The sequence below is a fragment of the Carcharodon carcharias genome, chromosome 10, assembly GCF_017639515.1.
Source record: "Carcharodon carcharias isolate sCarCar2 chromosome 10, sCarCar2.pri, whole genome shotgun sequence".
Lineage (NCBI taxonomy): Eukaryota > Metazoa > Chordata > Chondrichthyes > Lamniformes > Lamnidae > Carcharodon > Carcharodon carcharias.
In genome coordinates this window covers 30,114,624-30,140,668 of record NC_054476.1, presented here as the reverse complement: position 1 = coordinate 30,140,668, position 26,045 = coordinate 30,114,624, and the positions used below count along the sequence as shown (strand labels likewise).

The following is a 26,045-nucleotide window of genomic DNA, read 5'->3' as shown; positions in this document are numbered from 1 at the left end:
GGAGATGGGGCAATGACAAGTGATAAAAATAGGGCTTGAAATACAGATAAACTAAGTTGATATTGGTAGGTTAGAGTAAATGTTCAAGTTCTATATTTCACACAAATTTTTTATAGTCTTATTTAATCCTCTTAAAATGATTCATCATTACCTATATCCTTTTCTGGTATGACCATCTCCCACTCTGGAAATGCAGCCCAAAATTGCAGTTGTATTTCTCTTTTTCTGGTTTGCTTTGTTCAAATTTTGTGGCCCTGTTGATTTGGATAACAATGTTCTTGGTGCTGTTGCCTCATTGGTGGATATATCCCAAATTAGAAAAGTAAGATCTATTCGTATCTGTGCAGATCAACGTGAACATGAATTTTCAACCACGTGAGCCACAATGGTCAGTATCGCACAAAAACCTTGAACTTTTCAGTTATACAGGGTACATTTAGCTATGTCAAACTTTTTAGAAAATGTGTGTCCTAGAGGTAATGAAGATTGGATAGTATTGGAGTCATTTTCCACTGATCCATCAACTCCAATGCTGCTTCAGTGACTTAGTCAGTTCAGTCTTAAATAAACTGACTACACGATGAATGGTAGGATCCTGGGAAGTACCGAGGATCAGAGGGACCTTGGTGTGCATGTCCACCGGTCCCTTAAGATCGTGGGACAGGTAGATAAGGTGGTTAAGAAGCCACATGGGATACTAGCCTTTTATTAGCCAAGGCATAGAATATAAGAACAGGGAGGTTATGCTGGAACTGTATAAAATGCTGGTTAGGCCACAGCTAGAGAGTATTGCGTGCAGTTCTGGAATCTGCATTATAGGAAGGATGTAATTGCACTAGAGTGCAGTGGAGATTTACTAGGATGTTGCCTGGGCTGGAGAGTTTTAGTTATGAGGAGAGGTTGGATAGACTGGGGTTATTTTCCTTGGAGCGGAGGAGATTGAGGGGGGACATGATTGAGGCATATAAAATTGAGGGGCATAGATAGGGTAGACAGGAAGGAACTTTTCCTCTTGGTGGAGGGATCAATAATCAGTGGGCATAGATTTAAGGTAAGGGGCAGGAGGTTTAGAGGGGATGTGAAGAAGAATGTTTTCACCCAGAGGGTGGTGGGAATCTGGAACTCACTGCTTGAAAGGGTGGTAGAGGCAGAAATCCTCATAACATTTAAGTATTTGGATGTGCACTTGCGATGCCATGGCATACAAGGCTATGGGCCTAGTGCTGAAAAATGGGATTGGAATAATTAAATACTTGTTTGACTGGCGGAGACTCGATGGGCCGACAGGCCTTTTTTGTGCTGTAGACCTCTGACTTTTAAATGGAGGAACTTGGGCTTGGATATCCGGTCTGAGACCAATAGAGAATGACTAAATACTGATTCACTAACTTTCTTGAGGATGGAGAGCTCACCAAGTTGGATCAGGTGTTTCTCACCAAGTTGGATCAGGTGTTTCTCTGGGGTTCAGAAGTGAGGAAGTTACAGGAAGTGGAATGTGATTCATCAGCATCATCACAATGGTACATTATATTTTGGTGATTGGAAGGAGTTGAAACTTTGTATCATTTGTGACTTTTTCAGGACTTTCCATGTTTCCTGTGTGTATAAGTGGCAAAAGCCAAGCGTAGAACAGGGGAGGATCTTCTACCATGTTCGAATAACTTCGCAGATTTATTTTGGATTCTAAATCTCTTCAGATATCCTAAGTTTGAGATGATTATTTGAGGAGGAACAGGGCTTTTGTAATATCTTAACTGACCAATTAATATCTATAATGGATGGAAAGAGTTTTGGGGGATTGCAAGCAGAATTCCCTCTCCACCCCACCAATGCAAAATCATGATTTGTGTAGTACCTTTTGTTCTCTGAATTAATTTTTTGAATTGTCAAATGTCATTTCTTCAGTTGCCTTTGTGTTCTTGTGGTTCTGTGCTAGCACTGCTGCTTCCCAATACTTCAGTGTAATTTCATAAACTGTACAGCCAATATAAATAAACTTGCTGGATTTGCTAAGGCCAGTGGCTTGGAATATCTGTTTGTAATTTTACTGGATATTCATAGTCACTGACTTGAGGGAATCTGACAAGTTTGTAGTGCTGTCTGCCTTGGAAAAATTAGCACCGTACAGGAGAAAATATCAAAGGAGTTTTATTACTGTGCTTAGACTTGATGACCTCTGTGCAACTCTTCAAGAATGCATACTGAGAGAGTGCCAGACACTGAAAGCAACTTTTTTTTGTATTCTTTCACGGGATGTGGGCATCACTGGCTAAGCCAGCATTTGTTGCCCATTTCTTAATTGCCCTTGGGAAGATGGTGGTAAGCTGCCGTCTTGAACTGAAGTCCATGTGGTGTAGGTATACCCAAAATGCTGTTTGGGAGGTAGTTCCATGATTTTGACCCAGCGACAGTGAAGAACTAGCAACACAGGAAGGAATTTTCTGTGCCCGCTGGTGTCAGGCATGTTCGGTGGCAAGAGCGGACAATGTGATGAGAGCGCCAAAAATCGGTTTCATGATATCTTGAAACCAGTTTGCGATCGTCTGCTCAGACCGTCAATGGCCGGCCACTTTTCTGGACATTGGGAACCTCATTGCAATACATGTGCATGTCATTATAAGGCCAGCCCAACAGAATAATTCCCCTAGCTGGATCATCCACCCATGTCGGTGTGATTGCATGCTGATGTGTTTCACAACAGCATACATAAGGCCTGCACTTGGCGGGCTGCACTTTGGAGGGAACTCTGAGGTGAGTGCACAGTAACATTGCACAACGCTCACAAGGGCTGCCTGTTCGACTTCAAGGTTGAGGTGACTTGTGGAGGAGTGTGTGATGGGGTGGCAAGGGCTGCCCTACGGTTGAGGCGACTTGATGGGTTGGGGGGGTGGTTGTTAGTGCAAGGGCTACCCTGCAGTTGAAGGTAGTGCACAAGCACATGTGAGTGGAGTGGCGGGGGAGGGATGTGGCCATGCATTCGGAAAACTTTGTATGAGGTGACCAACCCTTTGTAAATTCAGACGCAGCCACATTTGGTGTGTGTGGAGTCGGGCCTCTAGCTTATCTGCCCACTTGAACAGCACAGAGGCTTGAAAGTACCACCAAGTACTCCAGCGCTTTTCACCCCTCGGGTACAGACCGCAAACTAATGAGCTTCCAAACAGTTGGATGACTTAGTATGTTTAGCTCCTTGCTAAAGCTGGCCATACAGCAGTCACTGGTGGAGGCGCTCACAGCCCTTTGCCAGGTCGTCATCCTGGTTTGGACCAGTCTCACCCATGGTTCAAGCAAACAGTGCAGCCTTGTCGCGTGGGTTAAGAGAATCCCTGCGCCTGAGCGGAGAGCACAGCATGCAGTCCAGTGGGCAAAACTGCTGGCAATCGGTAATAGGGGAAGTAGGGTGCCATTTCAGTCAACCATGCAGCGCATTAAACTCTAGTCATCCAAGTGGTGGCCAGCACTTTCTGGGATGGGTTAAGGGGCGTTCAGACTTAATCAAGAGAGATTCTTAGAATATCCAGGCTAACCCACATGTGTTTCTCTCTTGCCATGCAGGGGAGGTACATAAGGAGCATGGGGCTTGGTGAACTAGCTTCATGCTTCGTAGTGTATAGAAAGAGAACACGATGGAGAAGAGCGCAACTGAGGCGCCTGGCTGCACAGAGGGAGGGACAGCAACTTGGGAAGAAGGGGCGAGTGAGGCTCCCATACACCCTGCTGAATAGCCACAGCAAGTCGGTGCTGTGCTAGACCTAGGGTCTATGGATGCTGTCTTTCATTCCTGCAGATGACGGAGAACCAGTGTGGCCGAAGACTGCGCATATCTGGCCGGTCTCATCTACCAGTTTCTGCAGGATTTAGTGCCACTTGGAGGGCATCTACATCCTGTGGCCGTAAAAGTGACCAGAAGAGCCTGGGAGTGTGAGTTTGGAGAGAGCTGGAAGGGAGAGACCTGCATACATCCAGAGGGGGAGGACTACTCCTGTGCTGGAGGTGGGTGCCTGGGGGAGGTTAAGAACTGTGCTTGGACTGTTTAGTTGTCTGCAGGGGGAGGAATAGAACACCTGAGCATTGACGGCTGTGAAAGACTGAACTTGGAGGGGAAGAAGAATCGCACCCCTTTCTGCTCTCCCTTTTGCCTTGCCTGGGTTAGCTAGTACTGCCCAGAGCTAACTGCTTCCAAGGATATTCAACATCTTTTGTGAACTGTGCCTGGGCAGTGCAAGCTGCCGAGGTGAAGACTCCCCCTGCAGTGGAAGATTGGAGAATACACCATCACCCTGCAACCACCACCACCACCCCCATGCCATCCTAGAAACATCGAGGTGCCTGCCTGCTTATCCCTCCCTCTCTTCCCCCTCACTCTCCCCTACTCCCACTCCCCATCTGCTCTGGGCTATTTGTTTGTTTTTTGTTTTCTTTGCTTCCATCGGGGTGGGTATAGTACAACCCCACAATGGCGACAACATCTTTGCTGGTGGCAGGGCCTGCTTGGGCCACCTGTGCAGGAGTGGTGGTCTATTCAGCTCCTGCCGAAGGCCCCATCACCTTTTAAGTTGCTTACCCGCAAACTCGGGCGTGGAATGCTATACGCACCCCACTGTGAGCATTGAGGTCTTACTGAAGGCTATGGCTGGGGATGTCGGCCCCTCCACCATAGTCACAGCCTCGAAGGTGTATGGAAAGGCAATGTTCTTTTTTGAAGGCAGAGCGGGTGATGCACCTCATCCTCACAAAAGGGGCTTGATGTTCTTGGCATTGGACCCTCTAGACTACCCTTTATCTGGATGAGCCCCTCCTCCCCACCTTTGTCATCTGGGGGAGGTCAGGTTGGGGGCGGCACCAATCTCGCTCAGCCTAAAAGATGTTGCCTTCGACATGTGTACTCCTGGCGCCAGCTTTTCGTTCGCCTGGCTCGGGAGTGTACAGAGTGGGGGCTTTGATATTATCCTTGAGGGGGCTGCTTACCGTATCTCCTGGTCAGCGGATGGAGTGCTGTGCCATGCCTTTGAGGAGATGGACATGTGTGGAAGAGCTGACCCGCCTCCAAGGCTGCAGCACCATCCAGGTGGCTGCAGCTGGCATCGTCGCTCCTCTTTTCTCTCGGCAGCAATGGGCATGCGGCTCTGAGCCACCGCTGCCTTTGGCATATCTCCCAAGTGGTGACCATTGAGGACCCCTCTGCCCTTGATCCTTGGTGAGATGGAGGTGGAGCCGACTGGCAGCTCCGGACTAGCCCCCTTACTCAAAACAGGGAACGGGTTGGAAGCTGATGGCAGTGAACTGGAGGAGGACAACGTTTCGGTGGTGAGCACTGAGGACAAATTAAGAGTCATTGTCTGGTGAGATGGTGGATCCCCTGGTGCTCCCCATCGTTTCTCCCTTATCACTTTACAGGAGCTCCAGTAATTTTTAGTGGGCGGTCACTGATATCGGTTCCGGCCGGCCTTGGACTGGTGGATTTCGACTGTATCCTTGAGGCTAGGGACCATCTCGGTACCCAGCACCATATGCTAGGTGTGAGTAAGTTGAGGGACCTGGTCAGACCTTTAACTTAGTGGATGTCTGGCGACATCTCCATCCTGACTCCAATGTTTTCACTTTCGTGTCACCTGGAGTATCCAGCCTTGACAGCCTTTGTTTCCAAGGCATTTATGTCATGCGTTCTGTTGGCTTCTGTGCAGCAGGTGGCATGCTCGGACCACCGTCTGGTGTGGATGGAACTTGTTGCGTCCTGTGCTCGGAAAGGGTCTGCGTCCTGGCACTTTAGCAACCTGTTTCTGGAGGATGAGAGGTTCCTGGACTCATTCTGTCGTTTCTGGGCTGCTAGAGAAGGAAGCGGGCCTGTCGAGTGCCTTTCTGCCTCCTCACTAGGAGAAGGCGTTTAATAGGGCAGATCATGAATATTTATTCAGGACTCTGCGAGCATTTGGGTTCGGGACGCATTTTCTCACCCCGATCCGACTTCTGAACGCTGCCACAGTGTCTAGTTAAGGTTAATGGGCCCCTGATGGCACCCCTTCATTTTGGGAGAGGAGTGTGTCAGGGCTGCCCCCTGTCTGGCCAATTGTATTCCATCTGCATGGAGCTTTTCCTGCACCTCTTGTGGAAGAGGTTGTTGGGATTGGTTCTACGTGGGCCGGGCATCGGAGTGGTCCTTTTGGCTTAGGTTGACGAAGTGCTCCTCGTGTTCACTAACCCGGCTGACCTGTGGGGGATGCGCAAGTGCCAGGAGGTCTGCTCTGCCGCGTTCTCTACCAGAATCACTGGGACTAGTATTCTGGACTCATGCTCGGTCAGTGGCAGATAGATCCCCTACTCGAGGAGCTCCGACCTTTAACATGGAGCTGGACCAGCCTCCTCTACCTGGGGGTGCACCCCTGCCCTGCTGAGGAATCCTGGTTAGCGAACTGGTAGGAGCTGGAGGCCAAAGTCACCACTCGCCTGCACCGCTGGGCAGGACTGCTCCGAGTGCTGTCTTACCAGAGTTGAGTGTTGGTCATAAACCAGCTGATTGTCGCCATGGTGTGGTACCAGCTAGTCACTTTGACCCTTCGCCTGGGTTTTGTCTCAAAAATCCAGTGAATGCTCATCGACTTCTTCTGGGACAAGAGGCTGCGCTGGGTCGCTGCTGGGGTTATGAGCCTCCCGCTTAGCGAGGGCGGTCAGGCACTTGTGTGCCTACGCATTCAGGTGGTGAGTTTCCTCCTTCAGGCCCTGCAGCAAAACACCCCTCCAAGATGGTGTCCCTTGGCAACGTATTTCTTCTGCCAGGTGCATGGCTGAATTCTGACGTGCAGCTCCTGTTTGTGGACCTTAGAGGCCTTCGCGGCTCCTTGCAGGCGTTGCCCGTCCTTTACCAGGATCTGATCAAAGTCTAGAACATGGTTGCCTAGCGATGCAGCTGTCCGCCATCAGGAGTAGCGGCTATCAGAGAGCCGCTGCTCAGGAACCTGCACCTCCGCCATTTTCAGTGGCTGGCAGAGAGGAGGGCTGTGGCTGCTGGGGTGACCAGGATTGGGGACGTGCTGGGTGGCGGAGGAGTGGGCTGGATGCTTCCACTGGAGTTGGCACATTGTGCATCGGTGGATGTCCAGCTGGCGGCCAGTGCCATTCAAAACCTTTAGAATGGCTGTGCTTGGCCCCAACATCATACTGGGACTTGAGGTGACTCAGGCGCGCGGCGGTCTTCCGTCCGAGCATACCCCGGTAGCCGGTGCCCTGCAACCTGAGTTGCCTTGCGGAAGTGCCCTCCATGCCCTTTTACACAGTGAGGAGAGGTTTCCTGCATGGGCTGCTGCTGCTGCACACCCTTCAGTCCCTTGCCTGCCACCTGGACATGCCTGCCTTGTTGCTTTCCAGCAGCAGAGGCCTCCGGTGGGTGGGGTGGGGACTCTCTACACAGTTGTCCTCTCTCTTTCCATCGGGGACCTGGGGTGGAGTGTGTTGCACACGGCAGTCCCATAAACCGTAGGATGTCAGTTCACGGACTCCCAAGATGCCTGTGTCTTTTGCGTCCTTGTGGAGTCCGTGGACCGTGCTTATATTGGTTGTTGTCAGCTGCCCTCCTTTTTAGTTATGAGAAACTTATTACTTCTGTTTCCTTTGCACTTCAGTCCCACATCCTGACCTATAGGCACCTGGTGCAGAGGAGGGGTGGGGGGGGGGGGGGGGGGGGGGGGGGGGGGGGGGGGGGGGGGGGTGGCTGCAGGGAGGGAGGAGGACCTCCTTGTGAACCTGCTCCTGGGCCTGGTCAAGTTGACCATTAACAGGTCCAGTAAGCAGGCGATCGAGGGGGGTGTCTGCCCCCTTCCGCAGCTGGGTATCCCTGGAGAGGAAGCACGTGGTGTCTGCGGCACTGTCAAGGCCTTCCCCTTAATCACAGTTTGATTTAATGTTGGTAAGTTCTCTTTAAGTTTTGTCTTTGTCCTTGCAGTTCCCCTTTTTTAAGGGGCTGCTTTTACTTTATCCCTGGTTTTGTTAATTTAGTTTATCTGGTTTGACTCAAAAGAGCTGCATCATCTTAAACTTCCTAACCCTGCAGCTACACCTTTGTGTTCCCCAGACATCCACAGCGAAGGTGGAGGCAGCCTGCTGACTGCTGCGTCTTGTCTTTGATGACTTGGGCATCCTCTGGAAGATCAAGACCTGGAGGGCCCCGTCCTGCTTTCAAGGTCTTGCTGTGTGCCAGTGGCACCCTCCTCGACCCCTGGAGCTGGAATTGCTGAGGTCACAGCAAGAGGGCATATGGATGGGCTGGACACTCCCGGAGTCACCTGGGTAGATGGCCCCTGGTGTGCACCTGCTGATCCTCATCCCAATGGGTGCCCAAGAGCCCCTGGCTGACTCCTTGAGGAGAAGGGGAAGCTGGAGTGAGATCAAGCTGCACACCACCAACCTCGTGTACACACTATTGAAGGACAAGCATGGCATCAATGATGGAGATCAGCCCATGCAGCAGTGCAGGACCGATGTCCTGGACCAAGGTCTCCATGGCAGCCGCTATCCTACCAGTGTTGACCTCGGGGTGTTGGCATGCTGGCACTTTCACCTCAGCCTGGAGGTGGACAAACTCCTCCTCCATGCCTTACAACCTGAGGAGTGCAGAAGACATCCCTTCCTTATGTTCCTGAGCTTCCCTTTGCAACTCCAGCAGCTGAGACATGACCAAGTCCAGAGGCTAGTCATCTGACTCGGGCTCAGAATGTTTCTGGCCTCCAGCAGCCCTCAGAATGTCAGAGACCTGAGGAAGCCCCTGCCGCCGCCAGCTGTGGATCCTAAAGTGTGACATGCTCACCAGATTGTGATCCTAAAAGTACTGTGAAATTAGGTCCCTGCAAGGTGTGTCTCTATGCAAAGGTAGAGGGTGTGGGTGAGCACTGTGGTTTTTCAAGGAGGGTGCCTACAGATTTCTCTTGAGATTTCTTCAGGACTTGATTAGAGGTGCTGGGTCATGGACTCTCCTGGCTGTTTCTCTGATGTGCCTGCCAAAGCAAGGAGAGATAATTAGTACATGGCAGTGGCCTGTGAAGCAGGACACATCACTTATAGCATGGTTGTCTGATGGTTGTTGCACTGCTGGATCCTCACTTGGTAGAGCACCGCCAGCCTCGTCGTCAGCACAGGAAAGGTCCAGATCCTCGTCGACCAGCTGGATGGCTTTGTTTTCAAAGTTTGTGAGGACCTGGATTTCAGGCATCCCTTCACCAGTCTGTGACCTCTCGTTCTTGATATGTGCCAGCTTCTGCATGAATAAGTTGAGAAAGAGTGTAAGCAATATGTCTGCCAGGCCACATGATAAGTATGCCTGGCATGTGTGGGTGGTGTGTGGTTCCATGGACAGGATGAGGACAATGAAGGTGAGTGTGAGCGAGTGAATGGTGACGTCCCTTGAACTGGCAGCGAGTGATGGCCTTTTGGATGTGTGATGGATTTGTGAGTGTTGAATGATGAGAAGAGTGACTTACCTTGGCGGAATGGAAGAGATCATTCATCCTCTTGCGGCACTGGGTAGCTGTCGTCTTTTGCAGGACATTGGAGCTGACCACAGCTGCCATCACCTCCCAAGCCGGATTGATGATATTGCTGCCCATCCTGCGGCCAGCGAGGGAATAGGGGACATCATGATGGTCCTCCACAGCAGGCGCTTGAGGGGTGCATCATTAAACCTTTTTGCCTTCCGGGGCCATGTCTTCCGTGCAGCAGTTGTTGCCTGGAAGCACTGAGGTGTGCATGCGGCTGAACTTTAAATATGACATCCGGTGTGAGGAAGTAGCGATGTGATAATGTGGCAGGCAAATAAGAGCCTGCCCGCAATCAACGGTGTGTTTCCCAGGATGCATAATTAATTCTGCGGGATTGGGATGATACAGCATGCGAAGCCACCATTACAAGCAGCAGGTAAAACGTCGTTTATCCCACTACCACGCTTAGTTCAAATCTAGGACAGTTGTGCCCATAGTTCCAAGTCCGGATGGTGTGTGGCTTGAAGGCGAGCTTGCAGGTGGTGGTGTTCCAGTGCATCTGCTGTCTTTGTCCTTATAGGTGGTAAAGGTCGAAGGTTTGGAGGGTGCTGTAGAAGGAACTTAGGTGAGAAGAAAACAATTTGCATTTCTGCAGCACAGTTCATGACAACAGGGTACACAAAGTGCTTGACAGCCAACTCAGTACTTCTCTGAAATGTAACCACGCTTGTACTGCATGGTAACCAATTTGTCCTCAGCAAAGTCCTGCAAACAACAATGATAGTGACCAAAAAACCTGTTTCTTTAGGTGGTGTTTGAGACATAAGTATTGTCCAGGACATTATAGTGAATGCACCTGCTCATCTTTGGAATAGTGCTGTGGGACCTTTTGTGTCTGTGTCAGAGGACAGACAGGGCCTGGGTTTAACATCCCATTCCAAAGGCTTCACCTATCACAACACTCCTCTGGTGTGTCAACTTGGATTATCTACTCAAGTCACTGGAGTGGGATTTAACCTTACAGCCTTCTGACTCGGGCAAGAGTACTATCACAAGGCAAGGGCTAATATCTATTTATTATTGCATCAGAATAGATGTTCTGTAGGAATGGGGCTTCTGATGTCTCTTTCTTCCATTGTGCAAATATTTTTTATGCACTGGAATTGTAGCAATGATTAAGAATCATTCCTTTATGTTGTTAAGTTGTCCATTTATAATTGCTTTCTTTTATTGGTGTTGCAATAAATGGCACAATATTGTAAGCCCCATCTATGATGTTCCTTTGCTTTAATTACATTGTTCATCAATTATTACAAAACTTTTATCCTATGAAATCAAGAATTGAAGAAATAAGTGGTGGTTTTATTTCCACATAGCAGTTGATGATTAACGCAAAGAAGTATTATCATCTTTGGTGTGTTGTTGAGTCATAGAGTTAAAAATTTATATTAACTGCATGACTCATTGCTGAAAGAAGTATTATATTTTTGTCTTGAAGTGGTTCAGTCAAGTATAATTTTAGCGATGGAACTTGTGGGGTGGTGGGGGGAGGGGTGTCAGTTCAAAGAAAGTACTGTCACCTCTGTTTGTACAGATGAATTGGTATGGAATTACATGAAAATATTTTCATTGTTCTCAGATCAAAAATTTTGGGTATAATTTCTAAGCTAGCAAGTAAACTCGATCAAAGATCTGTTGGAATTACTTTCTGTATCTGGCACATTCTTTCAATATACATGCTTGGGGAGATGCACAGAGGACATGCATTTGTATTTTCTCCAGTGCTGTTCTAGCACTCCCAAATCACAGGGCCTGGTATAGTTTGCAACAGTACAAAAGTAAAATTTCCAGTGATCAGGATGACCCAGTAAATTATGATCTATCTCCATCTCATTCCTCTTTTTCTCAACCTTATTGCTACCACCCCACCACTCTACTTCCTTTGCTTTATGGATGGACAAGTAGAGTTCTCCACATTTTCTAGTTTTTGCGCTGTCAGCCCTTGCTGTTATATGTGCCCATCATATAATCTGACCATGTTTTTCCTTTCGTCTTCCCTTCAGTCTGCCATCAACTTTTTAAGTGACAGCAGCAACCTCCAGAGCATGTTCCTTGTGACTTTTCCCTCATGCCCGTTATTGAGGATTTCCTTTGCAGGATTTGAGAGATATAGTAGAAACGGGCCAGTGTCATTTGTGAACCGTATTCTATTCACCATTTTAAAACCTTCTGTATCATTAAGGGCACTTTGAAAACTTAGTCATGATGTTAATTTCTTTTTAGGAGGAGGCCTGGCAGTTGGAACTCTTCTCCTTGTTGGTAAGTGCAATATTAATTTTTTGGTAGCTGACTTCACTGAGTGTGGAGGCTTAAATAAAATGTCTGCCCATTATTTAAACCAAATTGATAATCAGGTCCTTTATCTTGTGAAACCTTGTAACGCATCAACAGCTTGCATTTATGTAGTGCTTTTAAAGTAGTAAAATGTCCCAAGGTGCTTCACAGAAACATTATTTAAAAAAAAAAGAGTCATGTGAAATTTTAGGGCAGGAGATCAAAAGCTCAGTCAAAGTAGTAGATTTCAATGAGTCCCTTAATGGAGGCTTAAGAAGGGAATTCCGGAACTTGGGGTTTAGACAATGGGCAGAATTAAAATTATTGTAAAATTCACTCAATATCAAGGTTTACTTTTTTTGCTCAAAAATAAAATCAGCAGAGGATGGATGACTCAGGTTACTGGACTCAGTTATCAAATTGATATCAAATAGTGCTATCAAATTGAGGGAGAGCTTTTTACTTCCAGGAGCACAGCATTATCCATAAGGAAGGCAAACAGTGAATTCTGAACAGGAGGAAGGTAGGAGGGGGTGACCACATGCAAGGTCGAAAGAATTTTTATAAGGAAGGCCTTTTTTTTTAAATGAAGCAAGGTGGCAAGGCAGAAGGAAATTAGGTACAGAGTTCCAGAGGATGAGAGCATAGTACTTAAATGAGCAGCCACCGCTGATAAAGTAAAGTAGGAGTGGTGGGGGAGGAGGGAGGGCAGGGGGAAAGAGTAACTTAGTATTAATAGAATGCCTTTTATATTGCTGAAACAAGTGACATGTTCAAGCTTTTCATCTTGCGCTCATCAGGACACTTGCACGAATACCAGCATAAAGGGGAAAACAACAGTTTATACTATATATGAAGAGAAATCCATAGCTGCATGTAATGATTTCCTTACACGTCTTAATGGGCTCCATCCTGTGCTCAAATTCTGTGCTGAAATGGAACAGTCAAATGAACCCCCACTTCCTTGCTGTACTAGTTGAGAAATCCGCCAGGGGATTCTCTACCATGGCTTGCTGCAAAGCAAAGATGAAAAGTTTTCAGTCAACTTCCTGAAATATGAGTTAATGAAATTTGGAGAGCCCTGGGATAATAGAAGTACAGAACTTTATATGGGTGAGAAAATGTCCTGTGGGATTTTGAATAAGTTAAAAGCTTATGCAACATTGAGGCATGGTGCCTGGCTATGAGGGTGTCAAGTGAAATTCAGAGGAAGGCACAAACGAGGATTTCACAGGGAAGGATAGAGGCAGAGTCTCTTTGCAAAAGCGGAAGAAAATGACCTTGATAACAGCAAAGTGGTGAAAGAAACCAAAGTTAATACAAGATTACAGCAGTAAAAGTATTTCCCCACTAATGGTGTTATATTGAGTAAACCTTTTGAAGAATGGAGAATCCAATATTTAAGCCTGCCTTTTATGCATTCCTTTTGCAAAATCAGTTTATTACTAGTCATCGCCCCATGGAATAGCACATGGGGAGTTAAGACCAAGAATAGTCTTTGGGTGAAGTAGACTTGGAGGACAGGAATAATTGTACCAAGGCATACTGACCTAACTTAGTTTCCATTTTGGACGTGTATTTTGTGCAAATTTTTACATTTACATTCTGAATTCCTATGTTAGCAATTGCCTAAGTTGGCTTGTTATGGTGTAATTATACTTCCCTGCCAGTGGTTGCACTGCAGGACCTGCTGGCAGGAGTGTGCAATTAGTTTATCAAGAATGAACAAGGATTACATTTCAATCCATAGCACTCCAGTAGTAGTAGGAAATACTGCAACTATGTTCTAAATCCTCCTAAAGCAGATCAGAGAATCTCTGAAACTATTTGGCCTTAATCATAGGGGGATAGGCCTCTTCTTCTGATTTTTTCCTTGACGTTACTTCAAACTGTGCTTCAGCTAGACAAGAAGCAAAAAACTTGGCACTCCAGCTCTGTGTATCAGGGATTGGCCAGCTGAGCAGCCAGTCAAACCTGCGACACCCTCTTAAGTCATGGGCCCCTGACAGCTGGCCCCCATCCCTTGCTGGCCTCAAATGAATAGGGTCAACATATTATCTGTGAAAAAAACAAAAAAACTGCGGATGCTGGAAATCCAAAACAAAAACAGAATTACCTGGAAAAACTCAGCAGGTCTGGCAGCATCGGCGGAGAAGAAAAGAGTTGACGTTTCGAGTCCTCATGACCCTTCGACAGAACTTGAGTTCGAGTCCAGGAAAGAGCTGAAATATAAGCTGGTTTAAGGTGTGTGTGTGGGGGGCGGAGAGATAGAGAGACAGAGAGGTGGAGGGGGTTGGTGTGGTTGTAGCGACAAACAAGCAGTGATAGAAGCAGATCATCAAAAGATGTCAACAACAATAGTACAATAGAACACATAGGTGTTAAAGTTAAAGTTGGTGATATTATCTAAACGAATGTGCTAATTAAGAATGGATGGTAGGGCACTCAAGGTATAGCTCTAGTGGGTTTTTTTTTTATATAATGGAAATAGGTGGGAAAAGGAAAATCTTTATAATTTATTGGGAAAAAAAAAAGAAGGGGGAAACAGAAAGGGGGTGGGGATGGGGGAGGTGACTCACGACCTAAAGTTGTTGAATTCAATATTCAGTCCGGAAGGCTGTAAAGTCCCTAGTCGGAAGATGAGGTGTTGTTCCTCCAGTTTGCGTTGGGCTTCACTGGAACAATGCAGCAAGCCAAGGACAGACATGTGGGCAAGAGAGCAGGGTGGAGTGTTAAAATGGCAAGCGACAGGGAGGTTTGGGTCATTCTTGCGGACAGACCGCAGGTGTTCTGCAAAGCGGTCGCCCAGTTTACGTTTGGTCTCTCCAATGTAGGTTTTCCACCCACGGTCGTTGACAGGGCCCTCAACCGTGTCCGGCCCATCTCCCGCGCATCCGCCCTCACTCCTTCTCCTCCCTCCCAGAAACATGATAGGGTCCCCCTTGTCCTCACTTATCACCCCACCAGCCTCCGCATTCAAAGGATCATCCTCCGCCATTTCCGCCAACTCCAGCATGATGACACTACCAAACACATCTTCCCTTCACCCCCCTTATCGGCATTCCGTAGGGATCGTTCCCTCCGGGACACCCTGGTCCACTCCTCCATCACCCCCTACTCCTCAACCCCCTCCTATGGCACAACCCCTTGCCCACGCAAAAGATGCAACACCTGCCCCTTCACTTCCTCTCTCCTCACCGTCCAAGGACCCAAACACTCCTTTCAAGTGAAGCAGCATTTCACTTGCATTTCCCCCAACTTAGTCTACTGCATTCGTTGCTCCCAATGTGGTCTCCTCTACATTGGAGAGACCAAACGTAAACTGGGCGACCGCTTTGCAGAACACCTGCGGTCTGTCCGCAAGAATGACCCAAACCTCCCTGTCGCTTGCCATTTTAACACTCCACCCTGCTCTCTTGCCCACATGTCTGTCCTTGGCTTGCTGCATTGTTCCAGTGAAGCCCAACGCAAACTGGAGGAACAACACCTCATCTTCCGACTAGGGACTTTACAGCCTTCCGGACTGAATATTGAATTCAACAACTTTAGGTCGTGAGTCCCCTCCCCCATCCCCACCCCCTTTCTGTTTCCCCCTTCTTTTTTTTTTTCCCAATAAATTATAAAGATTTTCCTTTTCCCACCTATTTCCATTATATAAAAAAAAACCCACTAGAGCTATACCTTGAGTGCCCTACCATCCATTCTTAATTAGCACATTCGTTTAGATAATATCACCAACTTTAACTTTAACACCTATGTGTTCTATTGTACTATTGTTGTTGACATCTTTTGATGATCTGCTTCTATCACTGCTTGTTTGTCGCTACAACCACACCAACCCCCTCCACCTCTCTGTCTCTCTATCTCTCCGCCCCCCACACACACACCTTAAACCAGCTTATATTTCAGCTCTTTCCTGGACTCGAACTCAAGTTCTGTCGAAGGGTCATGAGGACTCGAAACGTCAACTCTTTTCTTCTCCGCCGATGCTGCCAGACCTGCTGAGTTTTTCCAGGTAATATTATCTGTGAATGTTACTAAAATGCAAAATGAACTCTGGCATCTGAAGTTGACATAGCATGGTGTACTTCTGACAGCTGCTTATGTTTGTCCAGATAGCTTGTGTGTTGTATGGATTTAACTTGTTTTGAACTGAATTTGATGTAAAAGGAAACTCCTTCATATAGATGTATCCAAGATTCCCCCTAGAACAAACAACCAAAAATCCGACCATGTTACAAGGATATATGAATAGGAGCAGGTCATTTAGCCCCTCAAACCTGCTTGACCAGGTAGTTAGCCAGGGAAGCTGTATCTTTTAAACTCCAGTTTAATGGCTTTTCTGCATAATCCTTAATGACCTCAATTTCTAGGTTAGTATCCATCACCTTTTGAAACACCTCAGTTGATTCTGCTCCTGTGACCTACAGTGCATTCCATTTTCTCAGCCTTTTATCTCCTTGGACTTACTTTTGACTGACTGAATTCAGATTTTAGTATCAAGTCCCTTATTCTAGAGGGAACAGTTGTCCCTGTACACATGATTTCAACAATATAGGTGGACATTTCCTTGAACAGAATTTTCCCTGCACTTCAAGTACCTCTTAGTTATACATTCCAAATACTTCACACTATAGTTAAAGAATGAAGTTTCCTATATGGGGAAAAAAAATCCCCTATGATGCTTATTCTTGGTACAAAGCATTATGATGAATATTTGCAGTAGATGTACCTCTTTTTACCATATAGATTTTAAAATTTTATTTCCAGGACAGTTAAGATGTGTAGTAATTTCAGTAGACAAAAGCAACAAGTAGATTGATTCTATGATGGAGTGATTCATTTTCCACATTCACCTGTTACCATTTGATTGTTTATATGGGCATTTTTCTGTTCTTTTGATGTGGTTTTGATTTTTAAAAACTGACTTTGTATCTTACATATGAATTGTCAATAGTGATTCTCAGTTGGTGTGGCAGCATTTTATGGAAAAGGCACCCTTACTATAATCATTTGTGAGTAATTTTGAAGAAATGTAAGTTTCTAGTGATAGTATGATCTGAAAATTCTTTTATGCATGCGAATTATCCACAAACAAAGGCACCATAGTTTTTTTCCACACGGATGTCAATTGTATGCTTTCGATGCTTTGATAACACATTGATTCTACGGATGACTCATCTTGATTTTGAATATGTTTGGAAACATGCCTGGTAGATCAGCCATTGCTTTACATGATTATTCACTGCATTGCAGTGGTTTTAATGCCACTGCAATGAAGTATCGCATCACTGGCACGTAAAATTGCTCAGTCATTAGTGAAATAAAAGTTAAGCACTGTATTTTATGAAATTAGCTGTATTTAATAGAAGTTCTGTTTATATAAGTGAAATGGAGTCACTCGTTTACCGTGTTCAACCAGCTTGTTTCTTTCAAGGCGGTCATGGGATGATACTAAAATCCTGTTTTGAAATACTTGATCTCTGATGTGGAATTATAAGCTATTGCTTCATTTTTGTTCAGAGCACAGCAGCAATTGGACAATATGCTCTACCCTCAAGCAGATGTGAATTTATAGAGTCCTCTCCTAGCTCAGTTACTTGCCTCCCTTCTGCAACTGTGGCCAGATGCATGGTGGAGGTTAGCTGCTTGTCCACAACAATACTGGGCAGTGGCCCATATTTTCTTGCATCTTGTTTGAGTTACATTGGAAAAACAAGAGCATAGAACTAGCTCTATACTGGTTGAGTGGTATTTGGGGACTCATGACAGGGAAACAGGGTAAAATTACAAGCAACAAAATGGACAAGCAACAAAATGGGTACAAAAATGTTTTGTTTTTACTGAAAAAATCAAAGTGTCAAGACCAGAAGGGCTCAAGGTTGAAAATGAAGGACAAGGTAAATTAAGATATGTCATCCCCCCCACCTAAAAAATGCACCAAAATTTATTGCAATTTTTGCTTGTATAAAGGTTTATCTGAAACATTACCATGACCCAAGTTACCAGGCTCTTTGAACTCATGTGAACATTAATTATAGACATACTCCAACACACCTCATGTTTTGCTATTCTTGGTATGTTGTTATTCTGCTGTTTTATAAGCTCAGGTGCGTTGCAGAAGGTCATGCAGTGCGGTGCTCACCTTTTCATGAAACATTACACTTTAGTGAGTAAACTTCCTCTCCAATCAATTCCACCGTTCCTCAAATTAGTTTTGATGGCGGAATTATTGCACTTAACCTTCCAAATGCATTAGCTGGTTAATTTAATCGGGTAATAGTGAATTTGAGTGTTATTAAACTATTAGTTTGCTTCAGTACTGAAATCCTCCAGAGATACCTACAGGGAGTTCAGTATGTTCATTGCTGGAATGGATCCAGAATGTAGCATTTTAAGAACTATACATGGTTATATGTATACAGTTTGATTTTGTTACCTATGTAGTAATTTTCAGACTCATGCTTACAGATGGATTATTACAGTAGCTCTTAGCTAAGTGTTTCACATCCAGCCAAAAGTCGTATTATGTTCAGAGCTACATTATAACTATTGTGTGTCTTATTCTTTCTGAAGTCCATACTCCACCTGATAATTCTAGGTGAAGTCACTATAATTACAAAATGTCTTCACCTATGCCAGGAAACTTGTGGTATGCCAGTTGAGATGGTACATGTTTCTGTATTGATAACAATTGTTGAATGAGTGTTTTGGAATGGAAGAGGTGCTGCTAGTGAGACTGCAGACCAATACTTAAAGAAAACCCAGGTATCTCAGTGCATGTCATCAATTGAAATAAAAACTATAGTCTGTTATACATTCCTTAGTATTCATTATTCTGTATCACATAGACTTGTGTAATAAGATTGTACTCAAAATTACTACTGCTGTCCCTTCAATTACTGCCTTTAAACCTGACGTTTACAGGTGCTTTTCAGTGGCACAATTACACTCAAGACTTAAGAATGCCTGTAGGGAACTGAAGGGATAAATTAACTTGTTTCTCTATAACAGCCAACAGCAAATTCAGAGAAAGAAAAGAGCTTTTGTTATTAAATTGAGTGAACAATATAATATTGATGCTAGTTTACTGCACAAATGATCCATGTAGTAGCTTTGAGGTTGAAACGGTTTCACGAGTTTTGTTATTTGGGGATTTTCAATTGGAGCAAATCCCTTGGGACAGAAGTGAAACTACCTCACCACTGGGAGGAGCATTCAAGTATCGCTTGTTCTTTTGAAACATCTTTATATTGAAGCAATGCCATTTTTTAAAATCAAGCTGAGATTTTTTGAGCTGCATATAGATAAATGAGTAAAAGTCATAAAATACTTAAATATACTCAAGTTGAGAGTTTTGACTAAAAGGAGGTGAAATAAACCCGATGCTTGCTGTATTTAGTGAACTCAGAAAACTTAAACAGAATTACCTAGAAAAACTCAGCAGGTCTGGCAGCATAGGCGGAGAAGAAAAGAGTTGACATTTCGAGTCCTCATGACCGTCTGCTGAAGGACTCGAAACGTCAACTCTTTTCTTCTCTGCCGATGCTGCCAGACCTGCTGAGTTTTTCCAGATAATTCTGTTTTTGTTTTGGATTTTCAGCATCCGCAGTTTTTTGTTTTTGTTTTTATCTCAGAAAACTTACTTGGTTTAGCAAATGAACATTTTGAGTTGTTGTTGATTCACCTATGCTTTCATTAGCTTCTAGCACGGAAGATCCCATACTCGCCACTATTTTTACACTGAAGAAACTGTTGACATGGATAGGTCTATCTCTGTAGCTTGTGCATATTTATGATAGTGTTGGAGACAACATGTAAGAATGGAGTAAAGAAGGTGGTAGTTGGCTGAGGTGCACCTGAAGAGATAATCCTTGCACTTTTCACCCAAGTTAACTTGTTGCAAGTCTTGGCATTGAATTGGATGCATTGTCCCCATGAGACAATGACTAAAAGTCAGATATTGCACATATAGATGTGCTTTGTGTGGACATGTGCAGGCAGGTCAAACTAAGATTTTTCTTTCTTTGCTGAATTGTGTTGCACTGTATTTTGAGCATACAGCTGTAACTGTAAAACATGAACAATTCTATGTGTTTTAACATGTTGAACAGCTAAACATTATTATTTGTATTATAAATGCAAAATAGGATACTGAGTTTATCACACTCATAAGAGCTTCATTACATTCACAAGCCACTCTACTTGATTTTTATAATTTGTGGGATATATTCATTTCCATTGTGTACCCTGTTTCCCCTGTGCTGTCAGTTCAGGGATAGGACTGATGCTACAAATACTGAGTACTTAACTATTGATGACTTAACACTGTAATGAGGTAATTTACTGAATAAGCTTCTCTTTTTAATGAGGATGTAAATATGGTCATTCAGCACATCAATGTTTCGTATCTAGAAAGATCCTACATTCCAGTTGTTTGAAGTTACTGTTATGTAGGCAAATGCAGCATCCCACAGCCAAGTCCAAGGAACAGCAACTGAGTTAACCAACCAGTTAATATGATTTGGTGGTGTTGGCTGAGGGATAAGTGTTGACCACTGAAGAGAATTACTCTGCTGTTTTTCGGATACAGCACTGTTTTAATACTACGCTGAGCAAATGAGGTCAGCAAGAGTTCTTGTTTCTGATCTACAAACCCCTGCTAGAAATGTGCATATGTGAACATTAGGCATGGACCAGATAAGATGAGGCTGTACTGTTTCCCCCTTATTTGAATACACTCCCAGCACTCTGCCCATGCTCACCTTTGAATAGTGGTTACTTGGATGAGGTGGGATGCTCCAGGAACAGTAACCCAGGAAAGAGTCTGCACCAATGATAAGAGGGCAAGGAGAAAGCTGCTGGGAAAAGCAAGATAAAACACTCATCTAACCAATTTAAAAATCAATCTAAACTTAGAATGACAGTCACAGAGGTGGAAGGCAGAACACAAGGAATGCAATTATCATGAAATTAATGTTCTGAGTGAGTATGACAGTAATTTTACAATGTTGTGATGGTCACTGATACTAAGTGTAAAGTAATCTATTTATAGTTGCAATGAATCCAAGCTAGAACAATCAATTGAAGATAGTTTGCTTAGTCGTGCTACAAATGATGAGCATTTAGTCTTAGATAAAGAAAAAAGTCACAATTGTTTATGCCATCGAAATTCATTGTTTTAGAACTCCAGTTCACCCAGCATGGCATCCACTGCAGTTTGAAAACTGCTAATGTATTTGACTCTACTATGTTACCTGGTAGATCATGTAATAAATTTGTCAACTTTTGAGTAAAGAGGATTTATGTATTCCTTTTCTAATGTGGGATGTGGACAGAGGCTCTCACATTTATAATGATTCATGAACAATGTAGTAAAGGGCACTTGCCAACCTTGAAACTACTTCACCAAGGATTGCAAAACCTTCAGGAACTTTTTGCCAAGAAAAAATGTTTTTTAAAAAATCTAAAGAAACAAGTCCATATTTCTAACATTAACCACTCTGGATTTTCTTCTGTTCTCTGCCCACCCTGATGCTGCCATCAGAGGGGAAACTAATCCACTGAGGCTCCTGAAATTTTGAACTAGGCAGTTGCGGGACATATGAAAGTGACATAAATTAATTTCAGATTTTTCCTTTTCTCACTGAAGGGGATCCTTAATCGCTCCAACCAAAATGCAGGAAATTGACAGCAATAACTTATTTCTGTCATGCTCTTTCTGTACTGACATTTCAGAAACCTTCACAGGGCTAACAAGTTTTGGGGGTGTGATGAAAAAACATGGTTGATGATGGTATTATGGGGCATTTTGATGGCAGCAAGATGAAGATGCTAAAGTTGAGAAATCTAAAAGGCAGACTCAAGGTCACTGGATGAATGACCACCAATGTTGAATGAGGACTAATAGGCCACTGTTGGAGTACCAGAGGAGCAGTTGGGGGCATAGGACTGGAGAAAGTCATAGTGGTAAGAAGGGGTAAGACTATGGTGGGATTTTAAAGTCGTCTCTGGGAAATGGGAAGCCAGTGATGCTTGACAAGGGCAAAGATGATGATGATGCAAGCCTTAGTGTGGATCAGAAATTAGGCCATAACTTTATAGATCCGTGGTTCCCAACTCTGATACCCAAATTTCTGATGGGTAGACAGGAGAAATTATCTAATGGTGGATTAAATTATTTTTTTCCCCTCGTTTTCTTAATTCGTTATTTTTTCATTGCATATGTGTAAAGAAAGTTAGGAAACTTCCCAGTGGATGTTTTCTCTGCCTGTTGTATTTTTCCAAATGCAACGGAGTCCAGCGACCAGCTGGTGGATTTGTTCCAGGGGAATAGATTTATGTGCCATTTGGTCACTGGCGAACCCTCAGAATGCTCTTTAAACTCCTTAGCATAAGTCAGAGACATTGGTGCAGGGCTTGTCCTCCTCCAAACTGAGGATCCAGCAAGGTCACCTGTCACAATGTACCATCTTTCCAAGTGCCAGCATTTTCCTAAGAGTGTGGAACTTCTGGTTGGAAATGGACTTAAATAGAAACGTATGAACAAGGAGCAGGAGGAGGCCATTCAGCCCTTTGAGCCTATTCCGCCATTTAATAAGATCATGGCTGATTTGATAGTAACCTCAAATCTCCATCCCACCTATCCCTGATAACCTATCACCCCCTTGCTTACCAAGAATCCATCCACCCCTGCCTTAAATTCAAAACCCTCTTCCTGAAAAGGCGGTGGAAGCAGAGTTCCAAAGACTCACGACCCTCAGAGTAAATTTCGCCTCCTCTCCATTTTAAATGGGCGACCCCTTTGTTTTTAAACATTTACCCCTAGTCCTAGATTCTCCCACAAGAGGAAACATCCTCTTCACGTCCACCCTGTCAAGACCCTTCAGGATCTTATGTTTCAATCAAATCGCCTCTTACTCTTCTAAAATCCAGCAGTTACAAGCCTAGCCTGTCCAACCTTTCCTCATAAGACAACCCACCCATTCCAGTGATTAAGTCTGTTAAGCCTTCTCTGAACTGCTTCCAACGCATTTACATCCTTCCTTAAATCAGGTGACCAATACTGTAAGCAGTACTCCAGATGTGGCCTCATCAGTGCTATGTATAACTGAAGCATAACTTCCCTACTTTTGTACTCAATTCCCCTCGCAATAACTAATATTTGATTAGCTTTCGTAATTAATTGCTGTACCCACATACTAGCCTTTTGTGATTCATGCAAATCACTCTGCATCTGAGAGCTCTGCAATCTCTCACCGTTTAGATAATATGCTTCTCTTTTATTATAAAAACAAAAAACTGCAGATGCTGGAAATCCAAAACAAAAACAAATACCTGGAAAAACTCAGCAGGTCTGGCAGCATCGGCTGAGAAAAACAAAGTTAGTTAATGTTCTTCTCCGCCGATGCTGCCAGACCTGCTGAGTTTTTCCAGGTATTTCTCTTTTTTATTCTTCCTGCCAAAATGGACAATTTCACATTTTCCCACATTATACTCCATTTGCTAGATCTTTGCCCACTCACTTAACCTTTCTATATCTTTTTGTAACCTCCTTATGCCCTCTTCACAACTTACTTTCCTATCTATCTTTGTCATCAGCAAATTTAGCACCTATCCCATCCATCCCTTCATCCAAGGCATTTATAGAAATTGTAAACAGCTGAGAATCCAGCACTAATCCCTGTGGCACACTATTCATTACAACTTGCCAACCTGAAAAAGACACATTTATGCCTACTCATGACTCTGTTAGCCAGCCAATCTTCTATCCATGCCAATATATTACCCCCTTTACCATGAGCTTTTATTTTCTACAGCAACCCTTGTGGCACTTTATCAAATGCCTTCTGGAATCTAAGTACGGTACATCCATCGACTCCCTTTTATCCTCAGCATGTTACTTCATCAAAGAACTTCAGTAAGTTGGTTAAACGTGATTTCCCTTTCACAAAACCATGTTGACCCTGCCTGATCACCTTGAACTTAGCCAAATGCCCTCTAATAATAATATCCTTTAACATTTTCCCTACAACAGATGTTAAGCTAACTGGCCTGTAGTTTCCTGCTTTCTGTCTCCCTCCCTTTTGGAATAATGGAGTTACATTTGCTTTCTTACAATCTAATGGGACCTTCCCTGAATCTAGGGAGTTTTGCAAAATTAAAATGCATCAACAATCTCAGCCACTTCTTTTAAGACCCTAGGATGACATCCATCAGGACTTGGGCGCTTGTCACAATTTACTCAATACACTTTACCTGGTAATTGTAATTTTCCTTCATTCCTCCTCCCCTTCCATTTCCTTTTTTTTGCTGCTTCTGGGATGTTACTTTTATCCTCTATAAATACCTGTTCAATAAATCTGCCATTTCCTTCTCCATTATCAATTCTTGACTCACTTTCCATAAGACCAACGTTCACTTTGTTACCTCGTGTTTTTATATAATTATTTATAAAAACTCTTACTATCTTTATATATTTCTGGCTAGCTTTCTCTTGTACTCTAATTTTTTTCCTCCTTTTTAATCTTTCAGTCACCCTTTGCTGTTTGTTATATACTATTCAATCTTCTAGCCTTCCACCTATCTTTGCACAGTTATATGCTTTTTCTTTAAGTTTGATCTTTAACCTTTCTAGTTAACCATGAATGATGTGTCTGTCCCATGGACTTTTACTTATTCATTGGAATGTATTTATTCTGTATAAACTGAAATATCCCCTTAAATGTTTGCCACTGCATCTCTATTAACATATCTCTTAACCTAATTTGTCAAGTCACTTTTAGCCAGCTCTGCTTTCATGTCCCCATAATTGTCCTTAAGTTTAAAAACATACTGACGTGGGCGTGATTGGTGGCGAGAAGGCCAAATGTCGGTTTCACAATGTCATGAATTCAGTTTGCGATCGTCTGCTCAGCCAGTCGATGGGGCCGCGTTTCCCGTCATAGGTTGTCAGGAACTTCATTGTAGTACATCAGCATATCATTATAAAGCTAGCCCGCCAGACTCATCCCTCCTTGCTTCATCGTCCACCCTTCCGCATGCCGCCATGTTTCACAGCAACATGTAAAAGTCGTGGACTGCGCTTTGAAGCAACTTGAGGTGAGTGCATAGTAACGTTGTGCAGCCCCCCTGAGGGATGCCTGTTGGACTTCAAAGCTGAGGCATGTTATGCGTGGGAGGGGAGGGTGGCAAGGCTGCCCTACGTTTGAGGCAATTTTTGGGGGGGTGGGGGGGGTGCAAAGACTGCCCTGCAGTTGAGATGACGTGGTTGGGGTGGTGGGGAGGGCAAAAGCTGGCCATGGAGCAGTCACTGGTGGAGGTGCTTTCAGCCCCTTGCATCATCCCAGTTTGGACCAGTCTAACCATGGTTCAAGCTAACGCTGCAGCCTTGCAGCATGGGTTAGGAGAATATCTGTGCCTGAGCAGCACGGCATACAGTCCAATGAGCAAAGAGGCTGCCTATCGGTCAGCTGAAGTGGGCTGGAGGAAGGTGGGATTTTGGGCAATCATGCGTAGCATTAATCTCCAGCAATCAGAGTGTTGGCCAGCACTCTCAGGGTAGCATTAAGGGGCCTTCAGACTTAACCAAGAGTGTTTCTTAGTACACCTATACTAACCCATGTGTGTCTTTCTTTCATCCTGAAGGAGGAGTCAACCAGAATCATGAAGCTTGGTGAACTAGCTGTATGCCTTGTGGTGTACAGAGAGTGAAGACAATGGAGAAGAGAGTGACTGAGGCACCTGACTGTGCAGAGGGGGGAGCAGCACCCTCTGAAAGAAGGGGCAGCTGGGGCTCCCCCACACACGCCGAAGAGCCACAGCGAGCCATCGCTGGTCGGCGCTTAGCAACTCCGGGGTCTATAGACGACGTCCTCCATTCCTGCAGATGACCAAGAAGCAGTGTCGCTGAAGACGGTGCATGTCTAGGGAACTGGACAGTCACATCTGCTAGCTACTGCAGGCTTTGGCGGCACAGGGACATGGAGGGCTTCCACTGCCAGAGGCTATGAAAGTGACAGCGGCACTCAATTTCTACCCCAGTGGCTCCTTTCAGGGCTCCACAGGTGACCTCTGTGGAATATCACAAGCCTCCACCCTCACATGCATCCATGAGGTCACGGATGCCAGCTTCGCAAGGGCACATTACTTTGTGTTTTTTGCCCAAGACCAGAAGAACCAGGATACAAGAGCACTGGGATTTGCCCAGATGTCAGGTTTCCCACTGGTGCGGGGTGCCATCCACTG

General features: G+C 44.7%; 1 protein-coding gene across 5 annotated transcripts in view; it reads left to right on the top strand.

Moving 5' to 3' along the window:
- elp4 (elongator acetyltransferase complex subunit 4) overlaps positions 1 to 26,045 on the top strand; it is a 338,294-nt gene that overhangs the window by 16,660 nt on the left and 295,589 nt on the right. For all 5 annotated transcript variants that reach the window (XR_005944287.1, XM_041198285.1, XM_041198287.1 and 2 more), the window contains exon 2: positions 11,748 to 11,783. Coding sequence is in view for 2 of the 5 variants with exons in the window: in XM_041198285.1 (XP_041054219.1) it covers positions 11,748 to 11,783 (36 nt within the window). In the remaining 3 variants the exon portion in view is untranslated. The remainder of the gene's footprint in view (positions 1 to 11,747; positions 11,784 to 26,045) is intronic.